Raw genomic sequence first — 23,250 nt, 5'->3', positions numbered from 1 at the left:
AGAAGACCCAACAACATGAGAATCGGGAGCACAGTGAACTGTAAAACAATCACATCTCTTTCCTCTGTTTCATCATTTAAAAAAAAAGTTAACACAATCACTGTTAAATCAGCCTAAATCGCCTTCATTTGGTCACTTCTTGTAGCTAATGAAATCTTGTCCATAACATTCTCTATAAAATTCATTTAAAAAATTTTCATTTGACAATGAAGCTGAAAAGGTGTGATGACAGTCATGGGGAGTTAAAATCTAGAAGAGGTGAACACATTTTCCAGGAACATAATTTTTAATCCAGATAGCTTCAGGGAAATTTTACCTGCCTCATGTTTTGTTAGTATATTTAGTATTTGCTGAATGAACAAGACTCTGATTAAATGTTAAATGATATTAACTGAAAATTTCAGAAGTTTTTTCTGCATTGTGTACTACAATGACAATGTAAAAGGACAACAATAATAAAAAGACCATCTGTGATGTACTACACTGTGATACAAACTACAGGGTGGCCCTAAAATCTGAGCACAAAGGCAAAGTACATATTGTCAAGAAATTTAATTTTGAACAACATTTTATTCAAGATAATTAATTGTCATCTATTGAATTTAATATATATTTATAATTCATCAAATACATATTTAATATAATAGCCATATTCATTCTTGATCTTAAAATTATAGTTAATGATATTTCCTCTGTGTCCAGACTTCAGGGACACCTGTGTTGTTGAAATAAAGAGATGTGACAAAAAGGTTCTTCTCAGGTTTCTTTTATTGTGAAGAGCACTTAAACTGAAAAGAGAGAAGATGACAGTAAGGTGGATGGATAGATGGAGGGTATTTTAAAGGAAATCTCCAAAACATAACGACAATATAAACAGGATACAGGTCAATTTTTTTATTGATGTTTCTACTATATTGGAATTTCTATTGTCTTTAAGGTTTTTCTTTTAGGAATCTAATGTGATACAAATAAAAGTATCATGTCAGTGCATTCTTTAACTCAGTGGTTCTCTCTTTGTTCCCATTTCAATTATTTACTGATAAATGGGTTTGCAGGACAAAGGGGAGGAATTTTTAACCTCCTGGGTGTCCCTCAGAATGCAGTGCAGAGTTAGTAGTAATGATTTCAGGTTTGCTGAGGTGCTTAAACCATTTCAATAACATCTCTCTTGAGCCTATCAGAAACAGAGGTGTTGTCACAGGATCTGAAGTGTTGACCGATGACCTACTGTTTGCTCCTGATCTGCGAATAAGTGAACCATGTGGTAGATAGGGGGCACGAAATTTCCTTTCTTGATCAGCTGTTGCTGTGGAGTAAAAGCTGCACAGTCACGTCTGTATGTTTCACCTCTTACCTGCAGCTTTATCTCGATCAACTTTACAAGAGGGCGAGGCAACGTTTTTTTATACTGTGCACTTCGTCTGTGAAGTCCACATCTAGACATCCATAATGCTGTGTGCAAAGCAAACTTTCTGCTTTTTGATCCCCGTTTTATTTTCCTGCATTGCTGCAGAGCTGCAGGGTAAGTAATGATCAACTTGTTTCTTTACACACGGAAACCAGAGACAACACTCAAAACCTTCGATGTAGATGTGACTGTACTGTTAATGAATCATAGGTTGGAAATAGTAAAGTTTCTGTATAATTTTCAACACGGTACAAGTGTGTACTGCACCTTGACATTAACAGAGAGACACAGCAGCAGTACTTTGAGTTGTGTGAAGAATTTTTCCACATTTCAGCATCAATATTCATCCGAAAACATCAGAGAAACATTTTACACTCAGTTCATGTGCAAAGTCACAACACACCTTTTTATGCACTTTCCTCTTCAATTTATATCTATCATGCAACAGAATTAAATGTCCAAAATAATCAAAAATTACAGCAATGGAAACAGGTTCATAGTTTGACCTTCTGGCACAGAATCATTCCTTGGAGGTTAAAGAAGCCAATGAGTGTGACCTTGATCCTGGATATAGACATTGTAGGAGCCAATGAGCTCGATTGTTATAAATAGGAACCAATCTTTGTCCGGGCAGGTGTTCCGCCCATTAGGAAAAAACAGTTTTGACCGCCGTTGAAGCCGCCACTGAAAAGCCGGTAACAATGAATTGTTTGTTTAGATTAAAGCTGTTGGACTATACTTATTTGGAGTAATAAACGCAGATTATTGGAACTACAAGCATTGATCTCGGCTCTCTTCATCAGATGCGGTAAAGTTGTCGGCGTGTCAACTATTTAAATCCTGGTGAAGCACCTCAGGGGCTTCAAGCTTAGCCTCTACAGACATGCTGCCTTTATGTGGTCGGGGGAACACTGGAGCCTCTGCCTTTTGATCTCAGAGACGTACTGGAAGACTCACGTCTCATCCAAAAGGATTTTGTCCAGATACACTGGGTTGCCCTCTTGCTGCTTCAAAACGTCCTGTCACATCTCCACACGGCAAGAACCATTTGGGCACCAACTTCGTGCAAATCTTCCAAAAATATGGTCCTGACCAACTTCCTGGTCAGTCCTGGTTGCTCAGTGTTCATTCAGATCTTCAGTCTGTTCTTGTTGAGGTTCGGTTCCTCTTCCGTTTCATCCCATCCTATTCTGAACCTCTTGTACCTTTCATAGACACATGTATGGGGCACCTTGTTTGCTCCACAGACACATCCTTTAGCATGGAAAGGGTTTCTTCTGCTGGACTTTTGTCTGAAGCTAGAAATCAACCTGTGAACAGAGAGATAACAGGCCAGTTGAAATGTTGCTTTTGTCATACAGTGCTGATATTTTGGTAACACTATGATGAACTTCATTCCTGTGTGACCTCTGAATCATGTGATCCACAACCGCAACAACTTACTCATATACAGTCTGTATTCTCAAAGGCACTTTATTTGAGTATTTCTATTTTCTTCTGCTTTTATACTTTTACTGCATTACATTTTTAGAGGAATGTTTTGTATTTTCTATTCCATGACTTTTATTTTAGGGATTTAGTTAGGAGACCTTTAAGAATAGGATTTCACACGACAGACAGAATAACAAACATTTAAACACAACACATTGTTAAAGGTTAAACCAGTGGGTTCCAACCTTTGTGGGCTTTGATATCTTTTAAAATTCAGCATTTTGTCACATATATGGCTGCAGTGAATTGGAAACTTTCATATAAACTTAAGATACAAGTTAAAACTAAAGAATGAATATTTGGAAGAATTACGGTTGTCACTTAGGAGCTACAGGTATCTCTCACTGCAACATTGAATAACTGAATTGGGATGTGTTTATTTGTGATTCTGACTGAGTTGTAATATCCTGACAGCACCTGAAGTCCACACAAAACTCGGGAGCCTGAGAGGCAAGTATGTGAGTGTAAAGGGCAAAGAGACCGGAGTCCATGCCTTCCTGGGTGTCCCATTTGCCAAGCCACCCATAGGTCCTTCCCTGAGACTGGCTCCACCTCAGCCTGTAGAGGGATGGAAAGGAGTGAGAGACGCCACCAAGCAGCCACCCATGTAAGACACATGTGCTGCAGTGTTTGGATGCCACACTTGGAGGAATTATGTCGAGTATTTAGTGATCAAAAATGTCTCTTTTTCAGGTGTATTCAAAATACAAAAATTACTGTGAATGTGCTTGATGCCCTTGGTGTAACACTTCCATATATCCCAGACATTTCCGAAGACTGTCTTTACCTCAACATTTACTCTCCTGCAAACAGAGCTCAAGATGCCAAGCTTCCAGTAAGAACTCTTTGCTGCAGGTTTTAGGTGATGCTGTTCAGTTACTGAGATTCAGCTTTGGGAAAATTTTGACAATGTTTCTGGAGCAGTTGGTTTAAATGATTCTGAAGAGTTCACAATGACAATAGGAATATTAATGTGTATATTTAGACCAGATTGTAATGGGCTTACCTCTAAACTCAGACTGATGTTCTGTTCATGTCACCAACAGTTTTATAATTCAAGTCTTTGTTTAGTTTAAAGTCATTGTGATTGAAACTTTTGTGGTAGGAATGAAGTAAAAATGTCGTCTTTGCTTCAGACAAAAGATGTATTCTTTCCATTCTTTGAACAGGTCATGGTCTGGATCCATGGTGGGTCCTTTACTATGGGTTCAGCTTCAAGATATGATGGCTCTGCTCTGGCTGCTTACCAGGATGTGGTTGTGGTTCTGATCCAGTATCGTTTGGGACTTCTGGGCTTTCTCAGGTAAACAGACTAAGTACCTAAGTACAGTTAGTATAGACTGTGGTTAAGCTCTACGACTTTGAATGTGATTTGTGCCAACATAGGAAATAAAATTCAGAGGTTAGTTTTACCAACTGATGTAAACATGATCTAGTGGACTTTAACTTTATATTCCATCCAGCACTGGAGATGAACATGTATCAGGGAACTTTGGGCTGCTGGATCAGATAGAAGCTCTGAGGTGGGTCCAGCAGCACATTCACAACTTTGGAGGAGACCCAGATTTAGTTACTATATTTGGGGTGTCGGCTGGAGCAGTGAGTGTATCTCTCCTGGTAAGAATCAATTTCAAGATGAAGTATTTTAAATACGCACCTTTTCTTCTTGGCAGATTGTGCAGTTATGACATTGTGAAGTGAATCTATTTTAACAGCTCCTCTCACCATTGTCTGATGGCCTGTTCCACCGTGCCATTGCTGAGAGTGGCACAGCTGCAATGGATTTACTTGTGTCAAATAATCCTCTGCCAGTGACACAGGTTAGTAAGCAGTGTGTTTGTTGTTAATCCTTCAATATTGACAATTTCATAACATGTTTGTTGTACTGAATTGCTGATCACGGTCCCTCATATCTGTCCTCAGATGGTTGCTAATGCATCTGGCTGTAGCATGGAAAGCACAGACAAGTTTGCGGATTGCATGAGAAACCTTGATATTGATACTATTGTGGCTTTTGGGGAGGTGAGACACTCTGTGCAAAACTGATAAAGACTACTGAAACGAGATGAGTTGAATGTGAGCCTCATGTCTTCTGCAAGAATTCTCCTTTTAAAGTAACTGTTTCACGCTCATGTTTTACACATTTTTTTCTCTCTCAAGAATCGAGGATTTTTGTTTCATGCAATTGTTGATGGACACTTCCTGAGGAAACCTGCAGATGAGCTGCTTCGTAAACATGAATTCCTCACTGTACCATTCATGACTGGTGTTAATGATGATGAAGGGGGATTTTATCTCCCTAATGTAAGTGTTACATTTTGACAGAAATTTGTTTGAATCAAGGACTCTGTGATTTTCTGATGTTTGAAATTTGGCATCATTTTGCTTGTGTGCATATGTTGAAAGTAAAGAGCTGTTCTGTCTTCCTTCAGGCGTTTGCTCTGCCAAACTGGATAAAAGGATTAGATCGGGAGCAGGTTGTGAATGTGATGCCCATCTTCTACCCTGATGTAAGACAGACGCAGCCTGATGTTATAATACGAATCACCATTTTTAAGCTTCTTTGACAGTTGTGTTGCTCATTTTTTTCAAGCTCAAAGATGCAGTCAAGAGAGATCTGATGATGAAGGAGTATTTGGGAAATGGTGAAGACCGTGTGAAAAACAGAGAAGGGTTTACTGAAATGATTGGAGATGTTATGTGTAACATTCCAGCTATTAAGGTTGCGAATGCTCACAGAGGTAATTTTTATGCAAGGTTCTGAAAATCTGTCTTGGAGGCAGTATTGAAAATTAACTTTCACATTTATTTGTCTACTAATAGATGCAGGTGCTGCTGTATACCTGTATGAGTACCAGCATCCCCCCTCATTTCTGCAGAAAAAAAGGCCTAGCTTTGTTGGAAGTGACCATGGAGATGAAATCTTTGCAGTGTTAGGTTTCTGCTTCACAACTACCCATGTCAAATTAACTGGTAAGTGCAACAAATCACCTGATACATTGGCTGTCTGTGTTTTCTGGAGTGCAAAATGTTTTACCAGACTATCATTACTTTAGAACCATGCACCAAAGAGGAGGAACAGTTGAGCAGAACCATGATGAGCTACTGGGGCAACTTTGCTCGCACAGGGTAGGAATTAGTGCTCATTATAAGTTATAGTATACATGGAAATACACAAACTGGTTTGTAACTTTTGCTGTGTGTGTGCAGGTCTCCTAATGGGGATGGTCTTGCCCACTGGCCAAAGTATGGAGCAGAAGAGGAGTATCTGGGAATTGGTTTGAAGGAGCAGGTGGTTGATCGAGCCCTGAAGAAGGATCGATTTGTTTTTATGACTCAGACCCTCCCAGAGAAGACCCAACAACATGAGAATCGGGAGCACAGTGAACTGTAAAACAATCACATCTCTTTCCTCTGTTTCATCATTTTAAAAAAAGTTAACACAATCACTGTTAAATCAGCCTAAATCGCCTTCATTTGGTCACTTCTTGTAGCTAATGAAATCTTGTCCATAACATTCTCTATAAAATTCATTTAAAAAATTTTCATTTGACAATGAAGCTGAAAAGGTGTGATGACAGTCATGGGGAGTTAAAATCTAGAAGAGGTGAACACATTTTCCAGGAACATAATTTTTAATCCAGATAGCTTCAGGGAAATTTTACCTGCCTCATGTTTTGTTTGTATATTTAGTATTTGCTGAATGAACAAGACTCTGATTAAATGTTAAATAATATTAAATGTAAATTTCAGAAAAGTTTTTTTTTCTGCATTGTGTACTACAATGACAATGTAAAAGGATAACAATAATAAAAAGACCATCTGTGATGTCGTACACTGTGATACAAACTACAGGGCGGCCCTAAAATCTGAGCACAAAGGCAAAGTACATATTGTCAAGAAATTTAATTTTGAACAACATTTTATTCAAGATAATTAATTGTCATCTATTGAATTTAATATATATTTATAATTCATCAAATACATATTTAATATAATAGCCATATTCATTCTTGATCTTAAAATTATAGTTAATGATATTTCCTCTGTGTCCAGACTTCAGGGACACCTGTGTTGTTGAAATAAAGAGATGTGACAAAAAGGTTCTTCTCAGGTTTCTTTAATTGTGAAGAGCACTTAAACTGAAAAGAGAGATGATGATAGTAAGGTGGATGCATAGATGGAGGGTATTTTAAAGGAAATCTCCAAAACAGGATACAGGTCAATTTTTTCATTGATGCTTCTACTATATTGGAATTTCTATTGTCTTTAAGGTTTTTCTTTTAGGAATCTAATGTGATACAAATAAAAGTATCATGTCAGTGCATTCTTTAACTCAGTGGTTCTCTCTTTGTTCCCATTTCAATTATTTACTGATAAATGGGTTTGCAGGACAAAGGGGAGGAATTTTTAACCTCCTGGGTGTCCCTCAGAATGCAGTGCAGAGTTAGTAGTAATGATTTCAGATTTGCTGAGGTGCTTAAACCATTTCAATAACATCTCTCTTGAGCCTATCAGAAACAGAGGTGTTGTCACAGGATCTGAAGTGTTGACCAATGACCTACTGTTTGCTCCTGATCTGCGAATAAGTGAACAACGTGGTAGATAGGGGGCAAGAAATTGCCTTTTTTGATCAGCTGTTGCTGTGGAGTAAAAGCTGCACAGTCACGTCTGTATGTTTCACCTCTTACCTGCAGCTTTATCTCGGTCAAAGTTACAAGAAGCTGAGGCTTTATAAGAGGCAACGTTTTTTATACTGTGTGCTCCGTCTGTGAAGTCCACATCTAGACATCCATAATGCTGTGTGCAAAGCAAACTTTCTGCTTTCTGATCCCTGTTTTAATTTCCTGCGTTGCTGCAGAGCTGCAGGGTAAGTAATGATCAACTTGTTTCTTTACACACAGACACCAGAGACAACACTCAAAACCTTCGATGTCGATGTGACTGCACTGTTAATGAATCATAGGTTGGAAATAGTAAAGTTTCTGTATAATTTTCAACACGGTACAAGTGTGTACTGTACCTTTACATTAACAGAGAGACACAGCAGCAGTACTTGGTGTTCCGCCCATTAGGAAAAAACAGTTTTGACCGCCGTTGAAGCCGCCACTGAAAAGCCGGTAACAATGAATTGTTTGTTTAGATTAAAGCTGTTGGACTATACTTATTTGGAGTAATAAACGCAGATTATTGGAACCACAAGCATTGATCTCGGCTCTCTTCATCAGATGCGGTAAAGTTGTCGGCGTGTCAACTATTTAAATCCTGGTGAAGCACCTCAGGGGCTTCAAGCTTAGCCTCTACAGACATGCTGCCTTTATGTGGTCGGGGGAACACTGGAGCCTCTGCCTTTTGATCTCAGAGACGTACTGGAAGACTCACGTCTCATCCAAAAGGATTTTGTCCAGATACACTGGGTTGCCCTCTTGCAGCTTCAAAACGTCTTGACACATCTCCACACGGCAAGAACCATTTGGGCACCAACTTCATGCAAATCTTCCAAAAATATGGTCCTGACCAACTTCCTGGTCAGTCCTGGTTGCTCAGTGTTCATTCAGATCTTCAGTCTGTTCTTGTTGAGGTTCGGTTCCTCTTCCGTTTCATCCCATCCTATTCTGAACCTCTTGTACCTTTCATAGACACATGTATGGGGCACCTTGTTTGCTCCACAGACACATCCTTTAGCATGGAAAGGGTTTCTTCTGCTGGACTTTTGTCTGAAGCTAGAAATCAACCTGTGAACAGAGAGATAACAGGCTAGTTGAAATGTTGCTTTTGTCATACAGTGCTGATATTTTGGTAACACTATGATGAACTTCATTCCTGTGTGACCTCTGAATCATGTGATCCACAACAGCAACAACTTACTCATATACAGTCTGTATTCTCAAAGGCACTTTATTTGAGTATTTCTATTTTCTTCTGCTTTTATACTTTTACTGCATTACATCTTTAGAGGAATGTTTTGTACTTTCTATTCCATGACTTTTATTTTAGGGATTTAGTTAGGAGACCTTTAAGAATAGGATTTCACACGACAGACAGAATAACAAACATTTAAACACAACACATTGTTAAAGGTTAAACCAGTGGGTTCCAACCTTTGTGGGCTTTGATATCTTTTAAAATTCAGCATATTGTCACATGTATGACTGCAGTCAATTGGAAACTTTCATGTCCACATAATGTATAAATTTAAATCAAAGATTGGCTTTTTGGAGGAATTACATTTGTCACTTAGGAACTACAAGTATCTCTCACTGTGACATTGAATAACTGAATTGGGATGTGTTTATTTGTGATTCTGACTGAGTTGTAATATCCTGACAGCACCTGAAGTCCACACAAAGCTCGGGAGCCTGAGAGGTGAGTATGTGAGTGTAAAGGGCAAAGAGACCGGAGTCCATGCCTTCCTGGGTGTCCCATTTGCCAAGCCACCCATAGGTCCATCCCTGAGACTGGCTCCACCTCAGCCTGTAGAGGGATGGAAAGGAGTGAGAGACGCCACCAAGCAGCCACCCATGTAAGACACATGTGCTGCAGTGTTTGGATGCCACACTTGGAGGAATTATGTCTAATATTTGTTGATAAAAATGTCTCTTTTTCAGGTGTATTCAAAATGCAAAGATGGTTGTGGGTATGCTTGAGGTCTTCGGTTTGGTACTTTCAGATGTCCCAGACATTTCAGAAGACTGTCTCTACCTCAACATTTACACTCCTGCAAACAGAGCTCAAGATGCCAAGCTTCCAGTAAGAACTCTTTGCTGCAGGTTTTAAGTGATGCTGTTCAGTTACTGAGATTCAGCTTTGGGAAAATTTTGACAATGTTTCTGGAGCAGTTGGTTTGAATGCTTTTGAAGAATTCGCACTGGCAACAGGAATATTTATGATTATATTTAGATTCAGAATATAATGGGCTTACTTCTAAACTCAGACTGATGTTCTGTTTATGTCACTGACAGTTTAATAATTCAGTTTGTTGTTGAGTTTAAACTCACTTGATTGAAACTCTTTCATGGTGAGATCAGTAAGAATGAATGAAGTTGCTTCAAAGAAAAGATGAACCTCTTTCATTACTTTGGCAGGTCATGGTCTGGATCCATGGTGGGGGCTTCAGTTTGGGTTCAGCTTCAACGTATGATGGCTCTGCTCTGGCTGCTTACCAGGATGTGGTTGTGGTTCTGATCCAGTATCGTTTAGGAATTCTGGGCTTTCTCAGGTAAACAGCTTGGTCAGTATGCACAGTTAACTGTCATGAACTAAAGTTTAAAAACACGTATAACAGTTTCCGTGATTACATCGTAGATTAGAAGTTACAAAAGTCATTGGAAACTCAAGACTGCCATCATACACGTGGTCTTTACAAGTACAACTTTTGTTCACAACTGTTCATTCTGTTGTTCTGTTCTGATTTTCTAATACTGGTGTAAATATGATGTGGTTAATTCTAACTTTATGTTCCATCCAGCACTGGAGATGAACATGTATCAGGGAACTTTGGGATGCTGGATCAGATAGAAGCTCTGAGGTGGGTCCAGCAGCACATTCACAACTTTGGAGGAGACTCAGATTTAGTTACCATATTTGGGGAGTCAGCTGGAGGAGTGAGTGTATCTCTCCTGGTAAGAATCGATCATCAGACAAAATATTTTAAATATATTGATTTTTTTTTTTTTGTTGCAAATTTTGCAGTTATGACATTGAAAAGTTAATTCTATTTGTTCCAACAGCTCCTCTCACCATTGTCTGATGGCCTGTTCCACCGTGCCATTGCTGAGAGTGGTACAGCTGCAATGGATTTACTTGTGTCAAATAATCCTCTGCCAGCGGCGCAGGTTAATGATCAGTGTGCTTATTTTTTATTTGTACAATATGGATAATTTCACAACATATTTATTTTTCTAAATTCTTCACATTAATCTCTCACATCTGTCCTCAGATGGTTGCTAATGCATCTGGATGTAGCATCGAAAGCACAGAGAAGATTGCAGATTGCATGAGAAACCTTGATATTGATGCTATTGTGTCTTTTGGAGAGGTGAGATACTGAGTGGAAAACTAATATAGACTGATGAAAACAAATTACTTGAATGTGAGCCTGAAGGCTTCTGCAATAATGCTTCCTTTTTTAATGTAACTATTTTTACTCTCTCACCTTTTGGACATTTTATTCTCTCAAGAATCACATATTTACATTTCATGCAAATATTGATGGACACTTCCTGACGAAACCTGTGGATGAGCTGCTTCGTAAACATGAACTCCTCACTGTGCCATTCTTGACTGGTTTTAATGATGATGAAGGGGGATTCACTATGACTAATGTAAGTGTTATATTTTTACAGAAACTTGTATGATTCAGTGATTTTCAGATGTTTGAAATTTGGGATCATTTCTGTTTGTGCGCATGTGTTCAATGTTAAGAGTTGTTCTGTCTTCCTTTAGTTCTTTGCTCCGCCATCCTGGATAGAAGGATTAGAACGGGAGCAGGTCTTGAACGTGATATCTGGCCTCTACCCTGATGTAAGACAGACACAGCCTGATGTTATAATGTGACTCTTCCTCAACATATTCAAGCTTCTTTGACACATGTGTTGCAATTTTTTCAAGGCCAAAGATGCAGTCAAGAGAGATCTGATGATGAAGGAGTATTTTGGAAATGGTGAAGACCGTATGAAAAACAGAGAAGGGTTGACTGAGATGATTGGAGATGTCATATTTAACATTCCAGCCATTAAAGTTGCTAATGGTCACAGAGGTAATTTTTATACAAGCTTCTGAAAATGTGTCTTGGAAGCAGTGCTTAACATTAGCGTTCACACATAATATAACATTTATTTGTCTACTAATAGATGCGGGTGCTGCTGTATACCTGTATGAGTACCAGCATCCTACCTCATTCCTGAAGAAACATAGACCAAGCTTTGTTGGAAGTGACCATGGGGATGAAATGTTTTTAGTGCTTGGATTCTACTTCACAACTACTCATGTCAAATTAACTGGTAAGTGGAACAGACCACCAGATACCTCGGCTATCTTTGGGTTTTCTGGAGTGCAAAATGTTTTACCAGACTATCAATACTTTAGAACCATGCACTGAAGAGGAGGAACAATTGAGCAGAACCATGATGAGCTACTGGGGCAACTTTGCTCGCACAGGGTAGGAATTAGTGCTCATTATAAGTTATAGTATACATGGAAATACACAAACTGGTTTGTAACTTTTGCTGTGTGTGTATGTGTGCAGGTCTCCTAATGGGGATGGTCTTGCCCACTGGCCAAAGTATGGAGCAGAAGAGGAGTATCTGGCAATTGGTTTGAAGGAGCAGGTGGTTGATCGAGCCCTGAAGAAGGATCGATTTGTTTTCATGACTCAGACCCTCCCAGAGAAGATCCAACAACATGAGAATCAGGAGCACAGTGAACTGTAAAACAATCACATCTCTTCCCTCTATTGCATCATTAAATTAAAAAAAAAAAAAATCAGTTAAAATAAGCCTAAATTGCCTTCAGTATACTGTGTTAATCCTGTGTGATTTAAGACTTTAAGCACTTTGTGTTACTTGAAACAAATGAAATCTACAACATAATATATTATATACAATTCAGAAAAAAAATTACCCTTCACAATGAAGCTCAAAAGGTGTGATGACAATCACAGCGAGCTAAAATCTTGAACGGGTGAACACATTTTCCAGGAATATCATTTTTGATGCAGACAGCTTCAGGGAAATTTTCCATGCCTCTTTAATTGTTAGTACAGTTGGTATCTGCTGAATGAACTCTGCTGAATGAACTGGACTCTGATTAAATGTTAAATAATATTTTAAAAAAATTCAGACTGAAGATTTTTTTCTTACATTGTTTACTCCAATGACAGTGTAAATGGACAAGAACATCTGTGATACAAACTACAGGGTGACCCTAGAATCTAGACCCTCCCTCCTGGTCTCTCCTCCTTCCTCCTGTTCAGTCTGTATCTGTCTATCTGTCTTGACCTGTCTCTTCTCTTTGGCTCTCTCTGTCTATCATCTCTCCCTCTTGTCTTCCTCGTCCCCTTCTCTTGCTCTCCCTGCTACACCTGCCTGCACTCAGCTGATTACTGCAGGTGACATGCATTGCAGTAATCAGCTCACTTGCCCACAATCTCACCTGCTCACTATTTAAACGTTGTTCATTCACTTACTCTCTGCTGGGTCATGGACACAGTACTCACTTTTGGGTGCTGCTTTCCCCATTCTTGGACTCATTTTTTCCCCCCCCATTTGGACTCTGTTCTTCTCTGGATTCTCACCTACCCTTCTTCAGTTTCCAGCCAGTTGTTCCTATCTTGTCTCCATTTGCCCCTGGATTTCCTTTGCCTGTTTTCTCCCCTGTGTTCAGTTCCCTCCATCTTGTGAGTACCCCTCCTTAGCTTATTTTTGTTTGTTCACAAAAAAACACTTGCTGTCAAAGTGAAATGAGTGAGGTATTAAATGTGTGTTAATGCACCCTGTTCAGTGATTTACAATAGTCATGTGCAAGAGGCAGTACAGTGGATGTCAGTTTGTTTTGCATTTTGTATGCATTTATTCATTGTCAATTCATGTCGCTCTGGGCGAGAGGACGACTCCTCGGCTAAAGCAGAACAGCAAGATCATCTCCTTGGACGGAAACTTGGACTTGGGGAAAGGAGCTCTGGTCCAGAAACTGGCTGACAAACTGGGGATGCTCTACATGCTTGAAACCGACACCTTCTACCTGGACAAGATGACCGGAGAGTTTAGTAGACTTCTGTTTTTGTAGTCGTTGTTTGGTTTAGTTCTGTCTCCCCAGTTCAGTTCTCCATTTATGTATTGGTTTAGTTATCAGGAAAAAATAAAATTTTCCTATATTCAGTTGTCTGTGTCAGCGCTTGAGTTCTTCAGTTCTCCCTCATAACAGTATAGTTACAGTGCCTATTGTAAATATTCACCTCCTTTGATGTTTTACCCTTTTATTGCTTTCATAAATCAATCATGGTCAATAAAATTTGGCTCTCTTTACACAAAAATTTATTGGAAAAAACTCTTTAATGTCAAAGTGAAAACATTTCTATAAAGTAATGTTAATGAAAAATTATATAAATGAAAAAATTGTTTGCATAATTATTCACCCCCTTCAAGTCAGTATTTAGTAGATGCACCTTTGGCTGCAATCACAGCAGTGAGTCTGTGTGGATAGGTCTTAATCAGTCTTGCACATCTGCCCACTGCAATTTTGCTCCATTCTTTTTTGCAAAATTGCTCAAGGGTATCGGGCATGAACAGCCCTTTTCAAGTTCAGTCACAAATTCTCTGTAGGATTGAGGTCTGGGCTCTGACTCAACCACTCCAGAACATTTACCTGGTTCTTTTTTAACCATTCCTGTGTAGCTTTTGCAGTATGTTTCGGATCATTGTCTGGCTGGAAAATAAATCTTCTCCCAAGACGTAGTTCTCTTGCAGACTGAAAACGATTGTCCCCCGGGATTTCAGTGTGTTTTGCAGCATTCATTCTGCCCTCTATCTTTACAAGCCTTCCAGGTCCAGTTGCTGAGAAACATCCCCACAGCATGATGCTGCCACCACCATGCTTCACAGTGGGGATGGTGTGTTTTTGGTGACGTGCAGTGTTTGGTTTCCGCCAAACATGACGTCTTGTCTGATGGCCGAAAAGCTCAATTTTGGTCTCATCAGACCAAAGAATCTTCTTCCACTTGACCATGGAGTCTTCCATGTGCTTTTTGGCAAACTCTAGTCGAGATCTAATATGACTTTTCTTCAACAGTGGCTTTCTCATTGCCACTCTCCCATAAAGCTTTGATCAGTGAAGAACCCGGGCAGCAGTTGCTACATGCACAGTCTCTCCCATCTCAGCAGCTGAAGCTTGTAACTCCTTCAGAGTAGTTGTAGGGGTCTTGGTGGCTTCTCTCACTAGTCTCCTACTTGCATGGTCACTCAGTTTACGAGGGCAGCCTGATGTAGGCAGATTCACACAAGTGCCATATTCCTTCCATTTCTTGATAATTGATTTCACTGAACTCCGGGGGATGTTCAGTGCCTTGGAAATGTTTTTGTAACCATCCCCTGAATTGTACTTCTCAATAACCCTTTCCCTGAGTTGCTTAGAGTGTTCTTCTGTCTTCATGGTGTAATGGTAGCCAGGAATACTGATCAACCACTCTCTGGACCCTTCAGACAGATGTTTTACAACTCAATCACTTGAAACACACCCACACCACTCAGGTGATCTTCATTTCACTAATTGTGAGACTATTGGCAACAATGTGATGGACCTCTATTGAATTAGACCATTCAGTTAAAAAGGGGGTGAATAATTATGCAAATAATTATTTTTATTTATATAATTTTCTTTCATTAACATTACTTTCTAGAAATCTGTTTTCACTTTGACATTAAAGAGTTTTTTCCAATAAATTTTTGTGTAAAGAGAGCCAAATTTTATTGATTGATTCATGATTGATTTATGAAAGCAATAAAAGGGTAAACCATCAAAGGGGGTGAATACTTATGATAGGCACTGTAATGATATTTCCTATGTGTCCAGACTTGGGGACACTTTGTGTTGTTAAAATAGAGAGGTGACAAAAAAGGTTCCTCTCAGGTTTCTTTCATTGTGAAGAGCACTTAAACTGAAAAGAGACGATGATTGTAGGGTGGATGGATAGATGGAGGATATTTTTAAAGGGAAATCTCAAACATAAAGACAATATAAACAGGTTACAGGTCAGTTGCTTCTATGTTGGAATTTCTTTTGTCTTTCAGGTATTTTTTTTTAGGAATCTAATGTGATACAAATAAAAGTATCGTGTCAGGAAGTGCATTCTTTAACTCAGTGGTTCTCTCTTTGTTTTAATTGCAATGGTTTACAGATAAATGGGTTTGCAGGACAAAGGGGAGGGATTTCTAACCTCCTGGGTGTCCCTCAGAATGACAGACTATGCAGTGCAGTTAGGAGTAGTGATTTCAGGTTTGCTGAGGTGCTTAAACTGTCCTAATATTGACACAGAGGTGCCGTCACAGGATCTGAAGCGTTGACTCATGATGCTGTGTTTGCTCCTGAGAAACAAGTGAACCACGTGGTAGATGGGGAGAAGAAAATTGCCTTTTTTGTCCAGCTGTTGCTGTGGAGTGAAAGCTGCACAGTCACGTCTGCATGTTTCACCTCTTACCTGCAGCTTTATCTTGGTCAAAGTTACAAGAGGGCGAGGCTTTATAAGAGGCATCGTTTTCACTCTGTGCACTTCATCTGTGAAGTCCACACCTAGACATCCATAATGCTGTGTGCAAAGCAAATTTTCTGCTTTCTGATCCTCGTGTTTTCCTGCGTTGCTGCAGAGCTGCAGGGTAAGTAATGATCAACTTGTTTCTTTACACACTCATATTTTACATTAGATGTAGATGTGACTGCACTGCTAATGAATCCTAGGTTGTAAATAGTAACGTTTCAGTGTAACTTAGAACACGGCACAACTGTGAACTGAACCTTCACATTAACACACACAGCAGCAGTACTTTGAGTTGTGCGGTAAATTTTTCCACATTTCAGCATCAATATTCGTCCGAAAACATCACAGAGACGGTCACAACACACTTTTTATGCACTTTGCTCGACAATTGCAGATCCATTAAGCAACAAAATGGCATGTCTGTCATAATACAACCTTACTGCAATGAAAACAGACAACAGTAGCCTAAAGAAAATTGATATGCAACATTAATGAATGCTATCCAAGTGTTGTTTCCACAAGATGCTAGGAGGAGCAGAGGTTTCTTCAGGATGTTGTGCTTCAGAGTTTAATACATGCAATGGCAAGGTCAATATGTGCATCTGCAATGAGACAGATTTGCGCACATTTCCGCCCTGAATAGTACCAGTAATTAATATTAACAGTGTACTGTCAAACACAGAATAGCAGTTTAGTTTCCAGCTGTTTAGTTGCCTGGAAAATCCAGACTGACTTTATTTATGTATTAATATAAATACAAATAATGGCAGTCTGGCATTGTGATGATACGAGACGATTTCAAAAAGGAGGGGCTAACGAATGCAGCTTGAATGAGAAAGAACCAATCAGCGTAACACGGATGTGACGCACAAACAAATCGACCTTGAAGTCCATGTAGTCCAAACAACAATGGCATGCAGCCGAGAAAGCGTCGCGGTGAATGATTACTGCCGTTTTTGTCACAAAAATCTGCGAATACATGGGGTACTCTCAAGTACAACACTTATTTTTGAAAAGGCTACGCAACAAAAGACTCCTTCCGAACGATTAGCGGTGTTAGGAATAACTTTAAATTGCAGCATCAAAGTACTGAATTGCGATGTGTCAATTTGTGATTCTGACTGAGTTGTAATATCCTGACAGCACCTGAAGTCCACACAAAGCTCGGGAGCCTGAGAGGTGAGTATGTGAGTGTAAAGGGCAAAGAGACCGGAGTCCATGCCTTCCTGGGTGTCCCATTTGCCAAGCCACCCATAGGTCCTTCCCTGAGACTGGCTCCACCTCAGCCTGTAGAGGGATGGAAAGGAGTGAGAGACGCCACCAAGCAGCCACCCATGTAAGACAAGTGCTGCAGTGTTTGGATGCCACATTTGGAGGAATTATGTCCAATATTTATAGATAAAAATGTCTCTTTTTCAGGTGTATTCAAAATGCAAAGATTTCTCTGGATGTTGTTGAAACGATGGGTGCCAAAATGGCAGATTTGCCAGACATTTCCGAAGACTGTCTTTACCTCAACATTTACACTCCTGCAAACAGAGCTCAAGATGCCAAGCTTCCAGTAAGAACTCTTTGCTGCAGACTTTAAGTCATGCCAATATTTAGATCCAGAGTTCGATGAACTCTCCCTCTAGACTCGGTTTTATGGGGAAAGTCTTTGTTCAGTTTCATGTCACTGGACTGAAACTCCTATGTGGTGAGAGCAGCAGGAATGAAGTAAAAGTGTGTCATGGATCGGGTCAGAGACTCAAATACAGAATGACAAAAACACATCCAGACAGGAATGTTAGCAGTAATACATTTATTCACAGTATTTTCAAAATGACACCAGAAGAACATGAAATGAATTAGAACAGGGTATTCCAGACAGGAGCCAAATATGAGTCCGAGGACTGAGTAGCACACAAACACTAGATCAGGATGAATAAATACAGAACTTGTCTACCACACCAAACAACAGATTTGATCTCATGAAGCAAATATATTAGCTTGAGCAGGAACTAACCAGAACTTGGTGATGCCAAGCTAGGAAAGCTCATTAATTAGGTTTCAGAATGCATCACCAACACAACAGACAGTTACAGCTAAACATGGTGAACTCCACAGAGCACGATGAAACACATGCTTGAAAGTACACAGTCACTATAAACTAGGAGACAACAAGAGAGGTTGGTAACTTAGCTGGCTGCCCAGTAGAAATATAGAGAGGAAGTGCAGATGGAGGAAGTATATGACATGATCGGAATGGCATCCGGACAGGTACGGGCCAGGTGTGAATCCAGACAATTAGGACACGTGACAACTGAAGCACAATGCAGGAGAAACTGGCAGTCAGGGAAGATCACAGGCTGTTGTAGAGAGAGAAGCAAGTTAACCAGAGATAACAACACGACAATTGAAATGAGCAAAGACCTGAGTTGACAAACTGGAGTATTCAGCAGTCCAGCATCATGCAGTGGTCTGTCTCTGGCTTTTATGGTGAGACTTAATGAGTAGCAGGACAACCACTCCCCCCTGCAGGTGTGTTCACTCAGGTGATAATTCAGTGGTCTGCACCTGTCCACATTCCATCTGCACAACCTTGCTCATGAACATCTGAGGAAAAGGAAAACAGAGTGAGGGGGAAGGAGAACAAGGAAAAGCTGCCACTAACCAGAGCTGGAGGTGGAGAGTGTGACAAAATGTCTGTTTGATTTAAAGAAAATATGAACCTCTTTCCTTTCTTTACCAGGTCATGTTCTGGATCCATGGTGGGGCTTCATGATGGGTTCAGCTTCATCGTATGATGGCTCTAGTTTGGCTGCTTACCAAGAAGTGGTTGTGGTTCTGATCCAGTATCGTCTGGGACTTCTGGGCTTTCTCAGGTAAACAGACACAAGTAATCAAGCAACGTTAATACATACTGTGGTTATGTTTCGATGAGTTTTGTGCCACATGGAAGCACAAATTCTAAGTTGATTCTGTTGCACCAGCTGGTGTAAATATGGTCTGTGAGACTCTAACTGTATGTTCCATCCAGCACTGGAGATGAACATGTATCAGGGAACTTTGGGATGCTGGATCAGATAGAAGCTCTGAGGTGGGTCCAGCAGCACATTCACAACTTTGGAGGAGACCCAGATTTAGTTACCATATTTGGAGAATCTGCGGGAGGAGTGAGTGTATCTCTACTGGTAAGAATCAATCTGCAGAAAAAATATTTTAAATATATTGTTTGTTTGTTTTTTTGGAAATTGTGCAGTTATTTCATTGCAAAGTCAATTCTACCTGTTTTAACAGCTCCTCTCACCATTGTCTGATGGCCTGTTCCACCGTGCCATTGCTGAGAGTGGTACAGCTGCACTGGATGTTGCTGTAACCGATGGTCTTCTGCCAATGACACAGGTTAGTAAGCAGTGTGCTTATTATTTGTGTGTACAATATTGACAGTGTCATAACTATTTGTTTTACTAAATCCTTCACATTGATCCCTCACATCTGTCCTCAGATGGTTGCAAATGCATCTGGCTGTAGCATGGAAAGCACAGAGAAGATTGGGGATTGCATGAGAAACCTTGATATTGATACTATTGTGACTCTTGCGGAGGTGAGATACTGAATGGAAAACTAATATAGACTGATGAGACCAGATGAGTTGACTGTGAGCCTAAATTCCTCTTCAGCATTTCTGTGAACTCTTCCCCTTTTATTTAACTGTTTTCATTCTGTTTTAACTTTTATACATTTTCTTCTCTCAAGAATGAACAACTGAGATATTCCATAAGTGTTGATGGACACTTCTTGAAGAAACCTGCACATGAACTTCTTCGTGAACATGAACTCCTCACTGTGCCATTCATTACTGGTGTTAATGATGATGAAGGGGGATGGATGCTTCCTCATGTGAGGACAGAATTTTGAGTGAATGAAGATCTTGCTGATCTCCACATCAAGATTTGGTTACGCTTTATTTCTGTGCACGTGTTGCAAGTTAAAGTCTGCTTCTTCCTTTAGATGTTTGCTCCTCCCAACTGGACAGAAGGAGTGGATCGTGAACATGTTGCTAACATGATGTCCATGTTCTACCCTGATGTAAGACAGACACAGCCTGATGTTATAATATGACCCTTCCTCAACATGCTCAAACTTCTCTGACAGATGTATTGTCCTTTTTTTTGAAGCCCAAAGATGCAATCAAGAGAGATCTGATGATAGATGAATACATTGGAACTGGTGAAGACCGTGTGAAAAACAGAGATGGAATGACTGAGTTGATTGGGGATTTTATCTTTAACATTGAAGCCATTAAAACTGCTAATGCTCACAGAGGTAATTTTTATGCAAGATTCTGCAAATCTAAGAAGAAATATTTAACATCAGCTGTCACATATGATAGCCCACCTATTTGTCTACCAATAGATGCAGGTGCTGCTGTATACCTGTATGAGTACCAGCATCCCCCCTCATTTCTGCAGAAAAAAAGGCCTAACTTTGTTGGAAGTGACCATGGAGATGAAATCTTTGCAGTGTTAGGTTTCTGCTTCACAACTACTCATGTCAAAATAACTGGTAAGTGCAACAGACTACCAGATACATTGACTGTTTGTGTTTTCTGGAGTGCAAAATGTTTCACCAGATTATCATCCCTTTAGAACCATGCACTGAAGAGGAGAAACAGTTGTGCAGAACCGTGATGAGCTACTGGGGCAACTTTGCTCGCACAGGGTAGGAATTAGTGCTCATTATAAGTTATAGTATACATGGAAATACACAAACTGGTTTGTAACTTTTGCTGTGTGTGTGCAGATCTCCTAATGGGGATGGTCTTGCCCACTGGCCAAAGTATGGAGCAGAAGAGGAGTATCTGGGAATTGGTTTGAAGGAGCAGGTGGTTGGTCGAGGCCTGAAGAAGGATCGTTTTGTTTTCATGACTCAGACCCTCCCAGAGAAGATCCAACAACATGATGGAAATAAGGAGCACAGTGAACTGTAAAACAATCACACCTGTTCTCTCTGTTGCATCATTAAAAAAAGTAACACAGTTAATCACAATTAAATCAGCCTGAATTGCTTTAAATATACTGTGGGACACTGTGTTGTTAAAATAAAGAGATGTGACAAAAAGGTTCTTCTCAGGTTCTTTTATTGTGAAGAGCACTTAAAGTGAAAAGAGAGATGATGATAGTAAGGTGGATGGATAGATGGAGGTTATTTGTTAAAGGACATGTCCAAAACATAAAGACAATATAAACAAATTATAGGTCAGTTATTTCATTGGTGCTACTCGGTTGGAATTTCTATTGTCTTTAAAGGAAGTGCATTCTTTAACTTAGTGGTTCTCTCTTTGTTTCCATTTCAATTATTTACAGAAGAATGGGCTTTGCAGATCAAAGGGGAGGAATTTCTAACCTCCTGGGTGTCCCTCAGAATGACAGACTATGCAGTGCAGAGTTAGTAGTAGTGATTTCAGGTTTGCTGAGGTGCTTAAACCATTTCAATAACATCTCTCTCGAGCCTATCACACACGTGTTGTCACAGGATCTGAAGTCTTGACCAATGACCTACTGTTTGCGCCTGATCTGAGAAACAACTGAACAATGTGGTAGATAGGGGGCAGGAAATTTCCTTTTTTGATCAGCTGTTGCTGTGAAGTGAAAGCTGCACAGTCACTTCCGTATGTTTCACCTCTTACCTGCAGCTCTATCACGGTCAAAGTTACAAGGTGAGGCTTTAAAAGAGGCAATGTTTTCACTCTGTGCACTTCATCTGTGATGTCCACTCCTAGACATCCATAATGCTGTGTGCAAAGCAAACTTTCTGCTTCCTGTTCCTTGTTATATTTTCCTGCGTTGCTGCAGAGCTGCAGGGTAAGTAATGATCAACTTGTTTCTTTACGCACTGACATTTGACGTTAGATGTTGATGTGACTGCACTGCTATTGGATCCTAGTTTATAAATGGTGACATTTCTGTAAAACTTTAAAGACGGCACCAGTGTGAACTGAGCCTTCACATTAACACACGCAAGCAGCAGAACTTGGAGTTGTGTGAAGAATTTTTCCACATTTCAACATCAATAATTGTCAGAAAAATTTACAGAGACGGTCACGGCACACATTTCTTACACCCTTTGCTCTACAATTTCAGATCCATTAAGCAACAAAATGGCATGCATGTCATAATACAACCTTACTGCAATGAAAATAGATACCAGTAGCCTACAGAAAAATTATATGCAGCATTAATGAATGTTATCCAAGTATTGTTTCCACAAGATGTTAGGAGCGGATGTTTCTTCTGGTTGTTCTGCCTCAGAGCTTGCTTAATACATGCAATGGCGGGATCCATATTTGCTTCTCCAATGAGACAGAGTTGTGCTCATTTGTGTACTGAACAGCACCAGTAAGTAATGATATTAACAGTGTACTGTCACACACAGAATAGCAGTTTAGTTTCCAGCTGTATAGGAGTTTTTCTTTGTAGTTTATTACCAACCTGCAGCATCAGATAGCAGTAGGATCCACAAGTGTCTCCAAAGAGAAACCGAGCTGTGCGCAATTCCATACGGAACAACGGTCGGAATTTCCTTAAGTATGTTTAACTTCAAAATGTGTCAACATGAAGAAGGAGCTGATCAGGATCGAACAACAGCCGACAAACAGGTGAACTGTCACACAGAGTAATGGTTTATCACATGTAGTTTAATATTTTGTCTTCAGATTGAGTCCTGAATTTTAGGTTTCACTGTTTAAGAAATCAGAAATTAACAGATTTTAACAATTACAATAAACTATTAGCAATTTGAACACTTTGTTCAGCTGCAGTTAGTTTAGTTTTAATCTGTTGTTGCATTATTATGTTTTATACATCACTTGGTGTATTGAAGCAGTCTCTTGTGAATGACAAATATCGTGTGCATACTGCAACTCTCCGACAATTCCACTGGTCTGATAATCCAGCAGTGTTCTATGTCGCATGTCTGAAAGAGGCCAAATAGAACTGAACATGTCATTACCTTGATATCCTCCTTACCTGTTATCAGGTTTGGGGCTTGAATCAAGGTTACCTCTTCCCTCTATGCTTACTGTGAACAGAGGTGAAAGATAACAGACTCAAAGAGAGTG

General features: G+C 39.8%; 2 protein-coding genes and 2 long non-coding RNA genes across 23 annotated transcripts in view; 2 read left to right on the top strand and 2 right to left on the bottom strand.

Moving 5' to 3' along the window:
* Positions 1-23,250, top strand: part of ces2b (carboxylesterase 2b) — a 150,099-nt gene that overhangs the window by 63,565 nt on the left and 63,284 nt on the right. For all 20 annotated transcript variants that reach the window (XM_051951994.1, XM_051951985.1, XM_051951977.1 and 17 more), the window contains exon 39: positions 12,147-12,228. In XM_051951994.1, the coding sequence (XP_051807954.1) occupies positions 12,147-12,228 (82 nt within the window). The remainder of the gene's footprint in view (positions 1-12,146; positions 12,229-23,250) is intronic.
* On the bottom strand, positions 192-9,654 carry LOC127535074 (uncharacterized). The gene is made up of 2 exons (XR_007943724.1): positions 7,591-9,654; positions 192-1,354 (listed from the first exon to the last, which is right to left on the bottom strand). It is a non-coding gene; the product is annotated as an uncharacterized LOC127535074 (long non-coding RNA).
* On the top strand, positions 1,280-21,252 carry LOC110972601 (fatty acyl-CoA hydrolase precursor, medium chain-like). The gene is given in 14 exon segments (XM_051952004.1): positions 1,280-1,522; positions 17,292-17,484; positions 17,568-17,709; positions 18,880-18,901; positions 18,904-19,012; positions 19,168-19,321; positions 19,428-19,532; positions 19,636-19,734; positions 19,887-20,030; positions 20,142-20,219; positions 20,309-20,456; positions 20,547-20,696; positions 20,780-20,852; positions 20,934-21,252. Coding segments are annotated over 14 exon segments (1,677 nt in total). The 5' UTR covers positions 1,280-1,449; the 3' UTR covers positions 21,121-21,252.
* LOC127535076 (uncharacterized) overlaps positions 20,989-23,250 on the bottom strand; it is a 37,989-nt gene continuing 35,727 nt past the window's right edge. The window contains exon 2 of the long non-coding RNA XR_007943726.1: positions 20,989-21,030. This is a non-coding gene — a long non-coding RNA (uncharacterized LOC127535076). The remainder of the gene's footprint in view (positions 21,031-23,250) is intronic.

Source organism: Acanthochromis polyacanthus, chromosome 8, assembly GCF_021347895.1.
Source record: "Acanthochromis polyacanthus isolate Apoly-LR-REF ecotype Palm Island chromosome 8, KAUST_Apoly_ChrSc, whole genome shotgun sequence".
NCBI lineage: Eukaryota > Metazoa > Chordata > Actinopteri > Pomacentridae > Acanthochromis > Acanthochromis polyacanthus.
The sequence above is the reverse complement of the archived record's forward strand: the minus strand, read 5'-3'. Positions and strand labels throughout refer to the sequence as shown.